The following is a 14,226-nucleotide window of genomic DNA, read 5'->3' as shown; positions in this document are numbered from 1 at the left end:
CACAAACACGTGTCTGCTGGAGATGGTTTATGGGCAGGCATTGCCATCATAAGTGAACAGGGCCGTCCTCCCTGACAAACACATCAATCAAGTGTAGCTACAGCAACAACACAGGCACTAAAACTGAACCATGCCATTCTCTTCCTCTTTCTCTGCTTCCTTCCAAGAGATGAATCAGTTCCTTGCATGTTGTAACATGAAATACTGTTGTGGAAAAACTGAATTTCACACAACTGAGCCGTCGGCCTGGAATCCATCACAAATCCAAACATGGCTGCCAGAGCGCTTGTTTCTCATTTTCAAGCAGCTCTCCTTCAAACATTGTTTGAATCTTTTACTCTCAGCAACAGAAAATGGTTTTTCACACAAAGCACGATTTCAAATAAACAAGTGACATTTTTGATTACATGCTACACATATTTGACGTTGGTTCTGGTTGAGCTTTACTCAGAGACCTGGAAACCAGGTTCTAGGTGGGACACCTAGAGCACTAGGAGGTTAATGGCTACATTCATCAAAGCTGCCACACAGTGAAGCAGCGGTAGCCCTCTATGGTAGCAATTCATCATCACACGAATGAAAGTAAATTAATCTGCAGTAGATTTAACGCCTATTAAAATGGGTAAGAGAACCAGTCTTTACTAAAGCCAGCATGGAAAGAAGTCTATCAGCCTTGTTTGTGTTTTAAAGAAGCTTGTTAGTATGTTAGATTCTCTTGTTATATACACTGTATAACTCAAATGGTAGAGCAGGAGACTACCACTGATAAGCGTTAAAAAAGTCATTGTGCTTGGAGGTCTTTTGCATCAAAGCATTTCCCTTGCTATCTGTTGTGTTGTAATATACTGGACATTACATATCATTAAGGACTCCTACACAGAAAATATTTTTTAACCTTTGTACCACACTGGAATCCTGTTTAGGATGCATCACTTTGATTTATTTTCTGGTAGGTTATTTCTCAGTTTAGGTACATGTACAGCAGATGCATGTTTGTGTGTATGTGTCTGAGTGATTGCAGGTGCTCTTTCTATTCAGTTAGAGCTACAGTGCACTGTATCATACTGCATATCTGTCTCTGTCCTCTCCTCTTCCCAGCAAGGTAAATCCATAGCCACCCTGGCAGCAGACACCAGTCGCCACCTGTTGGTGTGTTTTCTGTGGGTGATGAAGAACGCTGATAGGAATCTGATTCAGCGCTGGACTATAGAAATGCCTCCCTCGCAGCTCAACAAGCTGCTGGAGCTCCTCACTATCTGTGTGTCCTGCTTTGAGTATAGGGTCAGTTTGCTCATGTATTGACTTGTGTTGTCTCTTTTGCATCAGTCATTTAAATTCAGTTCACATTTATATAAATACAGGGACTTACTTTGCAGTAGGGATGGCTGTGTATTTGTTCATCTTGTATGCATGTGTGTTTATCATACAGAACTTAAGGATAAATAAAAAAAATATTAAAAACTGTATGTGCTTTGTGCTTGTACCAGGTAAATATGTGTTTTTGTGTGTTTGTAGGGTAAGCAGAGCACTGACAAAGTGAGCACCCAGGCCTTACAGAAATCTCATCAGGCCAAGATGCAGCTGGAAGAAGCCCTCTTGAGAGGAACGGGAGCCCGCGGGGAAATGATGAAACGAGTTGGAGGTAGCGTATCTGTTTGTGCTTGGAATTGCTTGTCTGTCAAATTTAAGTCTGCATTTTCTGCAAGATTTCAAAGTTTTGGACATGAACCACCTCCAAAACTTTCATATTTTATAAATGTGTGGTCAGCAAGTCACTGCAAGAACCAATTTCAGGTTACACAGTCCATGCTTAGGGACTCTCAGTCTCCCTGTGAAGTATGTCTGTTCTGTGTTAAGCAGTGTTTGAAACATGGGTATACTTTGGTGTATTTGGAGACTAAGTAAATGTTGGATTATTGTGAAAGAAATACAGCAATTAATTGCTTAATTATTATCAGCAAATGTTCACACAAATCATCTCTTTTTCTACTTGCACTGCAATAAACTTTTTGTCATAAAACATGATGTGAATTCATCTTTTAGCATTTTTGGATTCCTACACATAATCTGTACCAAGTCTGCATAGTAGTTTCTCACTAGCTGTTTTCTTGAAGTGATTATCTGCCTTTGAATTCCTCACAGGAATGGATAGGACCATGGGCCAAAGAGAGAACCTACGATGGAGGAAAGACCTCACTCAGTGGAGACAGACCAATGACAAACAGGATAAGTACGTTTTGCACGTGTGCCGTCCAGTTTTCACAGCGTCTCTTCTTTCTTTCTTTAGATCGTTTATTGCTTTCATTCCTCTCTAAATATCTGTCTCTCACTGCCTTCCATCAGGACTAAAGCAGAGTTGGACCAGGAGGCTCTGATTAGTGGAAACTTAGCCACAGAGGCTAACCTCATAGTGCTGGACCTGCTGGAAACCATTGTACAGGTCAGAACACTCTCTACAGAACATGAACACATGAAAAATATAATGTAGTCCTTTTGACAATCTGGCATTTAGCATAAGGTTTTCCAAATCAATATGCAATATAATTTGCATCTTCAGACAGATCTGAGAGTCAACAAGAGATTCTTTTACATCTGCAAGCCCTTAAAAACAGTTAAATAATTAAAACACCAACAAAGTTCCTGATTAGGTATTTGAACAGTATACTTTTGCAGTGTTATCACTCAGTGAATCACTATAAAACATAGAAGAGGTTGAATGTAAAGGTAAATGTTTTTAATGGCTGAGAATGAACACCGTACGCAATGTGTTGAACAAAAAGATGGCAAAATATGCAACCCATGACATATTTTAGTCTTAGCTTTAAACTTATCTGTGAAAACTGCATATTTAACCACTGCTGTTGTACAGATTTCTCAATGTAGTTTTGCACTCCAGTGTATCCACAGGTGTTAACATTTGTCTCCATATGATTTGGTAATTTTGTCATTTGTCTCCTGTCTAGGCAGTGCCATTGACTGAGTGTAAGGACAGCCTGGTTGGCGGGGTGTTGAAGGTGTTGCTCCACTCTCTCACCTGCAACCAGAGTACCACTTTCCTCTCTCACACCTTCAGCACACTTAGAGCGCTTGTTGTCAAGGTAATTTTATTAGTGTGTGTGTGTGTGTGTGTGTGTGTGTGTGTGTGTGTGTGTGTGTGTGTGTGTGTGTGTGTGTGTGCGTGTGTGCGTGTGCGTGTGCGTGTGCGTGTGTGTGTGTGTGGTTGCATCCACGATTCAGGAGCAAGTGTATGGGTGGGTGTGTATACATAAACACTAGTTGTGTCAAAATTAAATATTCCTTTTGGGGAAGGCAAACTGCTGAAGCAAGCCTGAATTATTTGTCTATACATGCCTGCGTGCATGTCTGTCTATACCAACCACCTTGTGTGTCTGGTTTCATTTGTCTGTATGTGTGCGTGTTTTTGTGCAGTTTGGGGACCTGTTGTTTGAGGAGGAGGCGGAGCAGTGTGCAGACCTGTGCCAGAAGGTGCTTCAGTACTGCAGCAGCCCTGTCGATGAGAACAGGAGCCAGGCCTGTGCCACCCTCTATCTCATCATGAGATATAGCTACAGCAATGCCAGTGTAAGCACACACACAAAAACATCACACTCAGAAGATGATCCCGTGTATATGTTCCAATGGGTTTTTATGGTCTCGGCCAGGACGCTCTTGGAAAAGAGATTTTAAATCTCAACAAGCATTTCCTGGTTAAATAAAGATTTAATAATAAAAAGGATGCACACACACATAGAAACACCCACACAAAGCAAATGTCAGGCATGTGTTACCTTTCTGTCAGATAAAACCTTATCTAACATCCAAGCTTGCAGACGAAATTGCATTTATGTCAGACTAAATTGAATTTAAGTGCACACGAGAGTTCAGAGTTGCTTTTGATGCATGTTCTCATGAACACGCATAGAAGCGGAGAGTCACACACATCCCTATCCCTATCTTCTCCACTTTTCCTCTCCTGCTCGCCTTTAATGTCTTTTCCATGTCTATTTTGAGCGTGCTGCAGAAAGTTTCTGCTGAAGGATGTGTCTCTGAGTAGGGAGCAGAGAGATATGTCACTGTCTGCCTCTCCATGTTCCTACCCCTCTTTAACTAATGACAGCCAGACCTCTATGTGTATGTGTGTGTGTGGGTGTTCCAGTACATACTATATGTGTGAGTGTGTTTAGTATATGTGTCTCAAGGGCAGGGAGAATGTGAAAGGGGTGGAAAGGAGGAAATCAAGATAAAGAAGCAGTGATGGAGGGAGATAAAAAAAAAAAAAAAAAAAAAAGGACAAGACTGAGACAGACCTGAAGGAAGGGAGGTTTAGGAATAGAGTATTTTCTCTGCTAGTTCGAAAACTGCTGTTGCAGTCGATATTTCCTGTGTTTACAGTCTGTATTCTTTAATGAAAGTCAGACACCAGCCTGCAGATCACACTTACACACGCACATATAGTATCTCCAGTTCAAAGAGAGTATTTCCCATCTGCGTGTCCCAGTGTATGTTTGTTTATGTGCTGTATACAGAGGGAACTGTGATCTCAATTAGTGTAGCAGCCGTATGACTCATTCATTACTCTTACTCTCCACCTCTTCCTGTGTTTATGTTTTTATCCCTTCACCCGCCCTCGTCTTGCTCTCTGTCTGTCACACACACTTTTTCCCCCTCTCCATCATTTACTTTCATTTTAGATTGTGGTAATAAAAAGAGAAAAAAATACCAGGCTTTTTTCTCCCCAGAAATGGAACAAATCACTAAAAACAGATACCGGTGGTTAAAAACATGTCCAGTTATGGAAAAGGTTGGAAAGGCAACTAGAGGAAAAGGGCCAGATGAGAAAGAGAGAGAGAGTGAAAGACAAAGAGGGTCATGTGTTGACTAAAGCGATCATTTAGGCTACTTCTTCACACACACACACACGTACGCGTACGCACACACAAGTACGCACACACACGTACACAATGAGTTAGAGGGCAGTGATGGGTGGTTAGTCTCTGGCTCCATGCTCAGTTGAACAGAATGGGGCCGTAGAGATGATCCATGGGTGATTATGTCTCTGCTAATGGGAGATCATTTCCCGCTTAGCTGGTCATGCTGGAGATAGATGGGACACATACACGAGCACACTCTCTCTCACACACGTACATACACACACACACAAAGCCCACACTGCATAGGATGGAGGGGTGTTTGTCAGGCCTGTTATCTTGGGACAGGTAGTGTGAAGGATGGAGAGACAAGGAAAGGGAGGGAACAAGGGACACAACTTGAGGAGAGAAAACAGCTCACCAATTTTAGCATTGCTTATTACCTTTTTTCACATACAACAAAATAATGATGCATCTGTTGTAGCTCAAGTGGCGATACATAAATAAAATGAACATGGCACAAGCAAAGTGTTTCCGAAGACACCATACTGCACGACTTGGAAAAGAAGTTAGAGCATCCTCTTTACAGATCTAACTATTGCATACACACAACCAAGTACAGTGTGTAAGCATTTCAATTTTCAATTTATATATACTTTATGGTGATTTGTTATTGTCTCAGTAGGGAACATGAAGGGCAGGTTAAAGGTTGAATTACCAGAAATAAATACAGTACAGTAAATATCAATAAAACAAAATCCCCAAATGATATTACCAAAAAACAAGTGTTCCAAGCGTGCGGATGTGTTTGTCTATCTTTTATGCATACCAATACTGGCATAAAAGCTTTTACACTCATTACGCAAACATAACTCTCCTGCGTGATTCTCATACGGCATTGCAGCTGCTTTTCATTCCATAGATGACAGTAGCTTTTGTTTTGGCTTATTATTATGTTTTTAATGTTCTGGTACCCTGCTGTCCCAATGTCCCTAGAGTAGAACATTTTTAAAGACTATGAAATCTGAATCACATAGTGTGTTTTGGAACTGACAAACAAACATAATGGCCTGTCTCTAATAAAGAGCCTCTTTTGTTGAAGTGAGTACATGCCCTGGCCATTATTGGAAGTTTTTATGGCAACTAAGCAATTTAGAGGCCAAATCTAGTCAAACAGGACCAGAAGAAGGAATGTTCCCATTCCTAATAGCTGCATTTGTCTGTTATGTTAGTATGCCTTGTCTATCCTTTAAAATCTATAAATTTGTTCTTAAGCTTGTAAGGAAATTATCAAAAAGGAAAAGGAAGTTGAAATTTCACAAATGCATTGAGCATCTTGTCTTACTCTATGATAAACACTGCAAAATGTTAAACACTGACATTCTCTGCGGGCCCCTCTGTCTTTGTCAGAACTTCTCAAGAGTGAAAATGCAGGTCACCATGTCTCTGGCCTCGCTGGTGGGCAAGTCCTCAGACTTCCAGGAGGAATACTTACGACGCTCACTCCGCACCATCCTGGCCTACGCGGAGGAGGACACGGAGATGCAGAACACTCAGCTGCCCTCACAGGTAGAAAATAATGCACACAATGACACACACACCGCTACTACTGTATTAAACTGCTGATACTGATCGTATTGTGTCCTCATGCCTGCCTCTTGTGTCTTGTCTGTATTTTCAGGTGGATGAGCTTCTAAGAAACCTTAACAGTATTTTGTCAGACACGGTGAAGATGAGGGAGTTCCAGGAAGATCCCGAGATGCTCATGGACCTCATGTACAGGTGAGAAACACAAAGCGTCATCTGTAAACACTGTCTCCACGTCTTTTTTCATCTTTAATGTCTGTCTCTTAATATGTCACTCTCTCCTCTGTCTTCTCCTCTCTCACCACCCTGTGGCTTCTCTCTATTTTGCGCTGCTGGTTCCTATTTCTCTGTGGTCGGGGCTGTTTTTCTTCTATTTGGTGCCCTCACTATGGTAACCATGTGGTAGCAGTTTAGTTTTCTGTCCTGGCTTTGTGTATATGCAAATGCAAAATGTGTGTATGCATGTGTGTGCGTGTATATATACGGGTGTGTGTGAGAACACGAAGGGGAAACACTGAGACAAAGAGAGCATACATGTGCTGTATGTTGATTTAGGTACTTCACCGCAACATGCTCTAATGTCACTTACACACGTCATTTATCATGCACCTTTCTGTTTGGGTTGTGATCCCAGTCACCTGGTGAGTGTTTGACGGCTGCACAGAATGACCTGTTAGCGTTGCACACTTACCTAGACTCACCCTGACGTTCACCTCCAAGCTCACAAACACACAGGTCATTGATTCACAATACATTTGGTCTCCAGATGCTTGAATTCATTTGTAAGCATAGTTTAGTGACTCACATGCTTTAGGGTGATTTAGATGTATTCCCATGCTGTTAGCCTAATGATTATGCATGCATTCCATGAACAGGAAAACATTTTCCATATTTTTTGTTGTTCATAAAAACACTAAGCAACCCAAATACTTAAATCTCTGCCACGCACGCTCTATCTATCTATCTATCTATCTATCTATCTATCTATCTATCTATCTATCTATCTATCTATCTATCTATCTATCTAATTTGTGTGCAAAGAAGAAAAAACACAACAAAACCCTCCTTCTCCTTCCCTCCTCAGGATAGCGAAGGGCTACCAGACTTCTCCTGACCTCCGTCTGACCTGGCTGCAGAACATGGCAGAAAAGCACAACAACAGGAAGTGTTTCACTGAGTCGGCTATGTGTCTGGTCCACGCCGCTGCCCTGGTGGCCGAGTATCTCAGCATGCTAGAGGATCACAAGTATCTGCCTGTTGGCAGCGTCACTTTCCAGGTAGGGAACAAAAATACTGATATAACACTCAAAATTAGCAAGGAACTAATAATAAACACATGTTCAGACTGAAAGGAGGAACAATTACAGCCACTCAAAATAATAAGCATTCATCGTTTGTTTGTTGTGACTGTTGGTTGTTTTGTTGAACGGAGGCTAAACCTCCCTTGCACAACACACCACATCACACGTCTCCCCACGGATTATTCCCTAATTTGGCTGTGTGTGCCCAGAGGGGGGAGCTGTACACTCATAACGTCAACATATAAATATGGTCCCTTAGTAGCACTGCTTAACACAACATCTTTGAAGTTGGAGGTGGGGGGCGGAAATGCAAACGTGCTCCTGTGGGAACATGTGAACAGACTGTTTCCTTGAACTGAAAACAAACAGTTAAAGCAGTAACTATGAAGACGCTGTTATCGATGAGCTGTGTCACAGACAGGACATCTGTGGCGCTTTGGTGCAGGACACTCTGACCTGCAGCAGTCAGCAGGTCATTGATTGGATGGTCCAAATTAGTTCCATTTCCCACAGTAGGACATCTCCCTAAGCCAGCTATGTGATTGATTATTTGATTAAGGGGGTTAATTGATTGATTAGCTGGTTGATTTTTCTCTACAGAACATCTCCCCCAACGTGCTGGAGGAGTCGGCAGTGTCAGATGACATCCTGTCCCCCGACGAGGATGGGGTGTGTTCGGGACGCTACTTCACTGAGAGCGGCCTGGTGGGATTGCTTGAACAGGCTGCTGAGCTCTTCAGCAATGTGAGACAATGAAGCTGCACTGCTATTTAATATTTATTTGTAGTGTTCACATAGAAACCTGTAGCTGTATCCCAAATGCATACTTCATACTAATTCTTAGCAAGTTTTGAGTATGTAGTGTGTTCATACTGGAAAAGTGGAAAAATAAATAAAGTACATTATAGCACAGAATGTTGATTTTTTGTTGATTTTTTTTTTTTTTTTTTTTTTTTATCTGCAACTGTAAAAATAATGGTATGCTATAAAGATTATAAATGGAATTCATCTAAATCACAACAACAGACAAACAGTCTGCTTAAACTTATACCACACAAACAATTATATGTTTTTATTGAACACACGCAGTGCATAAGCACAAAGGTAAATCAACAACAGAATGGCTTCAGCAGAAGAAAATACTCCTTCTAGAGTCGCCCAATCAGAGTACTGACCTGACTGAGCTTGAGATGCTTTGGCGTGACCTCAAAAAGAGCGATTCACAACGGACAACAGTTTTGTAAAGAGGAATGGTCAAAAATTCCTTTGAATGTTTACACTGTGTGTTCAATAAAAACATGAAAACATATAATTGTTTGTGTGGTATTAGTTTAAGCAGACTGTTTCTGTCTGTTGTTGTGACTTAGATGAAGATCAGATCACATTTTATGACCAATTTATGTAGAAATCCAGGTTATTCCAAAGGGTTCACATACTTTTTTCCTGCGACTGTATTGTGTTTATTCTGAACATAGAACATTTGGTATTATATTGTGTGTGTTAAATGCAAATATTCCCTCTGCATATATACTGTATGTGGTATATGCTAACTAGCAGTGATGGCTGTCTCATCAGGGTGGTCTCTTCGAGGCAGTGAATGAGGTCTACAAGATCATCATTCCAATCCTGGAGGCTCACAGAGATTTCAGAAAACTGGCATCAACTCATGACAAACTACACAGAGCATTTGATAACATCATTCAGAAGGTAATAACCATATGGCACTGTAGGGGCTGCTTCATTTATTCAATTATGTTTAAAGTAGAAATAAGAAAGACAGTAAGATACTGTGGTACATCACGTACAAAGACCTTCTGCAGAATGGAAAAGCAATGTCTTTTTTCAGTATTTCTTAAGTACGTAGAATCTGTTTCATTTAAAATGATTTTGGATAATAAAAGAGAAATAACCATATTTATTTGCGAAATTGTGTTTACCAAAGTGCTCTTCACAACAAATATCCCCATAAAAGGAATGACCATAATGAGAAAGAATATGTTTCGTATGTTATACTGATTAGACTAATATAAAATCTTCTTTGTTTCCTTCAGGGCCATAAGAGGATGTTTGGAACCTATTTCCGGGTGGGTTTTTATGGGGCTAAGTTTGGCGACCTGGACGAACGGGAATTCATTTACAAGGAGCCAGGGATCACACATCTGCCTGAGATATCACACAGGCTAGAGGTACAGGAGAAGTGTGTGTGCGTGCGTGTGTGTGTGCCCGTGTGCGCGTGCGTGCGTGCGCACGTTGTGAACTAATGTGTGATTGAGTTGGAGTGAAAAAGGGAAAATGGCGCCTGGCTGGACTGTTGGAATCTGATAATGACTGAGAGACTTTGACTGACTGGGGGCAAAACTCCCAATCATCCATCTGTTTTTAGTGAGGTTTTAGAGAGCTTGGACAACTTGGCATTAATTACATGCTTATAGAGAAATAACGTCATGAAGAGGGTTAGGTAGTGTCAGCCTCAGTCTTGAATCAAATAAGTCAATCAGTTGCTGAGTGAAATTCAAGTTATTTCATGCTTTCAAGGGTTCTTTAAACATTTTATTGTAAGATGGATAGCACTGAATGGCAGCTAAATATGTTAATTTGCATAAAAATCATGATAGACTGTATTATGAACAATACGGTATACTAACTACCCCCCCCACCCCCCAACTCCTAGAACTTCTACAGTCAGTGTTTTGGAGAGGACACGTTGGTGATGATCAAGGACTCTACACCAGTGGACAGAAAACAACTCAACCCCAGCAAAGTAGGTGATAATGTCACACCACTGATTGGTGCGCATGTCTGTCTGTACTGTACTAAAAGAATGTGGTTGTTTAAATGTTACTAAGGACATTTTTAATAAATAATTTTAATAAATAAGAAGATTTTGGTTTTTAGTCTAACACCAAATGGTAGTGTATTGAGTATGTTAAGTAGTAGGGATGAAGCAAAGGTGTGGATTATGGTATTATAAGAAATATACGTGTGTGTGTGTGTGTGTGTGTGTGTAATATGTGAAGTTAGAGCTTACAGCACCCACATAATATGCAAATTAATTATATTCACATTAACAAGCAGAAAATGTACGACACGTAAGGAAACCATTATAAATGCTCATCATCTTATAAACATTTTTTTTTATTATTTGTTTAAGGGTCAACTAGATCAGAAGATCAGACAATATAGTATTTCTTAGTCCTCCTGCAGGGAAATGTAGTGGCTTAACTTATTAAAAGAAGGTGTTTCATATCACACAGAATTTGTTTATAGACCCTTTAAATGTGTGTTAATATTTTTCCAACTTTATGCAGTTTAAAACAGCTTTTATCAAAAGAGCATGAGGAGGGGGTGGAGAGGATTTACTGTATTTCCTAATGTATGTAATGTGTGTCTGTTATGTTGCAAATATCGAAAAACTGCCTGTAAATAGTAAACGCCACTCCTCTCCAGGCATATATCCAGATCACATATGTGGAGCCCTTCTTTGATGACTATGAGATGAAAGACCGGCTGACAAACTTTGAGAAGAACTTCAACCTGCGCCGCTTCATGTACACCACGCCCTTCACCAAGAGCGGGAGGCCGAGGGGTGAACTCAACGAGCAGTACAAGAGGAAGACCATCCTCACCACTATGCATGCCTTCCCCTACGTCAAGACCCGCATCAATGTCATCCAGAAAGAGGAGGTAAGCTCCCAAGTCATGGTGCAGAACATCCAGGGGCTTTTAAGACTCTTTTCTTTTCTTTTTTTTTGGTACAATATTGCCTCTTTTTTTGTTTCTAGTTCGACCTGACTCCTATTGAAGTCGCCATAGAGGACATGCAGAAGAAGACTAGAGAGCTAGCAGTTGCCACACATAGAGAACAGCCTGATGCAAAGATGTTACAGATGCTTCTACAAGGTTCTGTGGGAGCCACAGTTAACCAGGTACGAGCATTGCATGAATGAAGGCACTGCTTCTATTTTACATGACTGTCTGCACCTATTATAGCTTAAAATGATCACTTACTTCATGCTTAACTAAATGTTGGCTGTTCCCAAAATGATTGCTCTTTGTATCATACATAGCCCTTTATTCTCCCTGAGTGTTCCTTCTTAATGTGCTGGGGAAAATAAACTGGAATAATTTACCTCAATTTATCTTATCACATTTACAGTTTCCATTGTAGTTACAGAGTGCAGGTGGGAGACATGACAGTGATCACACATCAAAGCCTTCACCCCATCCATAACCCTAATCCTTCCTTTGCTTTTCCCCTGATTTAGTTAAAACGTCAATTCATCGCCCCTCTTCCTTTCATGTCTGTGCTGCACGGCATGCTGAACCGGAGATCTCTTTGATCTGATAGCTTCCAGGTCCTGCCAGCATGGTGAATGTTGGAGTAATGATGAAGCTAGCTACAGCGTCTCTGCTCCCTCCCCCTATGCTTTATCTTCCAGCGTCTAATCTGACAGGTCCCTTGCTCCGACCTGATGGTTGTATACATAACGCTAATGCTCAGCAGCTCCATAAGCATACAACTCTTGACTCTAATCAGCACAGGAGGCTGGGTTTCTGTGTGTGGGTCCACAGCTCAGACCAAGAACTGAGGCCCAGGCCCAATGCGTTTATGATGCTAATCAGGGCTGTTTAACTGTGCCTGTCGTGATGCAGACGCTGTGCGAGCGTACTGTGGTTTTATGATGAATATAAGTTAGGATAACAAGATCTCATACTGGGCAAATGGGAGCCAAATGGTGGGTGTATGCAGGGTTAGCGGTGACATTAGCCATGCAGGAGGCTAATCATGGTTCCTTCTCTGATCTGATATCTTCCTCATGTTCTAGTTCAGCATCTCAGCCCATAGCTGCATTAGGCATTCAGTTAGGAAGTCATTCCTCCCCGTCTGAATGAGAGGAATTCTCATCCCTCCTTTTGTTCATATGCTCTCAAATGTTTCCTCTCTTACCTCCTCTCTTTCCTTCCTGTGTTCTGTTTTTGCTTTCTCTTTCTTAGTCTCTCTAACTCTGTCTCTTTGTTTCTGTCCCTTTCCTCCTCTCTCCGCCCCCCCACCCGTTGTAGGGCCCATTGGAGGTGGCCCAGGTCTTCCTGAATGAGATCCCAGCGGACCCGAAGCTCTTCCGTCACCACAATAAGCTGCGCCTGTGTTTCAAAGAGTTTATAATGAGGTAAGTTACGATCAAAGAAATGCCACCTAGTGACAACACACTTCACTAAAGTCATGCAAAATTATGAAAAAACTCAACTAAAAAATCCCCAAATACAAGAACTTTCATGGTGAGGCATAAACCTAGAGGGGTTCACCAACTATTTTACTTGATTTTAGCATTTTTGCTTCTCTTTGTCGTTACCAATGACTGGCACTGATTCAGTAGGTGGATGTACAGAACAATACTTAAAGAGATTTCAGAGTACTGAATATTCTGTATCTTTGTGAGACTTAGAAAGAGTAAGTCTTCTCCAGGATGCTCTATGTATACACCATTATTGGTGGCAGTGTAGGAAGATTTAAATAAGCACTATAGACAGCGGCGGCTGATGGAGGCCGATTTCCTGCTGTTTAAGCAGAGTGTCACTCAAGATGCAGTGATGGAAGTGATAATATCCACCCAATTGCATACCAGATGGCAGTTAAAGAATGGTACAGTAAGAGGAATGTGAAATATTATAACCCATTGTGACAGGGGATATATTTTTCATTTGCCATGTGACAGTGGAAGATATTTTTACTCATAATATCACTATGGTTTTCTTCTCGTCCAATTGCAAAGGTTTATTGTGAGAGTTTCATTATATTTTGAATATTCAGAACATAATTTAAACCACATTACCCACAGCAATGTGTCTGAGGATATGCTGATGTTGTGCGGGAGACACAGGTGTGTGTGCGTGGTTGTGTGTGTGTGTGTGTGTGTGTGTGTGTGTGTGTGTCTATGTGCGTGCGTGTGTTTGTATGTGTGTACTTTCATCTTGCATGTGCCATTGCTTCCAAAAGGTTCTTTTCATTTTCTAACCCTCATGTCACATTCAAGCTGCCTTGATTGCTACAAGCAGGTTGGCAAATATTTACTGTAATTTCAGAAAGGTTTATTTTCTATCGTAAATCCAGGCAAGCTGGCGCCAAACCCTTTGTATGCCAGTCTTCTTGGCATTGTAAAACGGCAACAATGTTTTCTAAGTTGGTCATCTTTCCCCCACTGAATGAAATCTCTCCCACCACATACAGTATGTGTCAGGCCTCTCACCCAAACATGTCATTTGCTGTGAAACTCATTTGTAAATACTGCTTTTTATCGACATACTCATTGCAGTGAACAGATGCACTGTAATGTTCTGGGTAGGTCCGCCTGATATAGCTCCATCAAGATTAGTAATAATATTCTTAATAATGAACTGTGTTGTACTGCAGCATTGTATCACACAAAACTCCATTCGTTGTTGACTTTTAATTATGATTAGCCTGGAATCAT

At 41.1% G+C, this 14,226-nt stretch overlaps 1 protein-coding gene across 4 annotated transcripts in view; it reads left to right on the top strand.

Annotated features, from left to right (window-relative positions):
• dock8 (dedicator of cytokinesis 8) overlaps positions 1-14,226 on the top strand; it is a 54,773-nt gene that overhangs the window by 36,719 nt on the left and 3,828 nt on the right. For all 4 annotated transcript variants that reach the window (XM_046035155.1, XM_046035153.1, XM_046035156.1 and 1 more), the window contains 16 exons: positions 1,099-1,281; positions 1,516-1,642; positions 2,143-2,230; positions 2,344-2,440; positions 2,964-3,098; positions 3,430-3,582; positions 6,279-6,437; positions 6,550-6,650; positions 7,540-7,732; positions 8,357-8,500; positions 9,332-9,463; positions 9,808-9,942; positions 10,428-10,517; positions 11,204-11,440; positions 11,539-11,682; positions 12,818-12,924. In XM_046035155.1, coding sequence (XP_045891111.1) covers positions 1,099-1,281; positions 1,516-1,642; positions 2,143-2,230; positions 2,344-2,440; positions 2,964-3,098; positions 3,430-3,582; positions 6,279-6,437; positions 6,550-6,650; positions 7,540-7,732; positions 8,357-8,500; positions 9,332-9,463; positions 9,808-9,942; positions 10,428-10,517; positions 11,204-11,440; positions 11,539-11,682; positions 12,818-12,924 — 2,225 coding nt within the window. The remainder of the gene's footprint in view (positions 1-1,098; positions 1,282-1,515; positions 1,643-2,142; positions 2,231-2,343; positions 2,441-2,963; positions 3,099-3,429; positions 3,583-6,278; positions 6,438-6,549; positions 6,651-7,539; positions 7,733-8,356; positions 8,501-9,331; positions 9,464-9,807; positions 9,943-10,427; positions 10,518-11,203; positions 11,441-11,538; positions 11,683-12,817; positions 12,925-14,226) is intronic.

Source organism: Micropterus dolomieu, linkage group LG21 (genome assembly GCF_021292245.1).
Source record: "Micropterus dolomieu isolate WLL.071019.BEF.003 ecotype Adirondacks linkage group LG21, ASM2129224v1, whole genome shotgun sequence".
NCBI classification, from domain to species: Eukaryota; Metazoa; Chordata; class Actinopteri; order Centrarchiformes; family Centrarchidae; genus Micropterus; species Micropterus dolomieu.
This window is presented reverse-complemented; position numbering and strand designations above follow the sequence as displayed.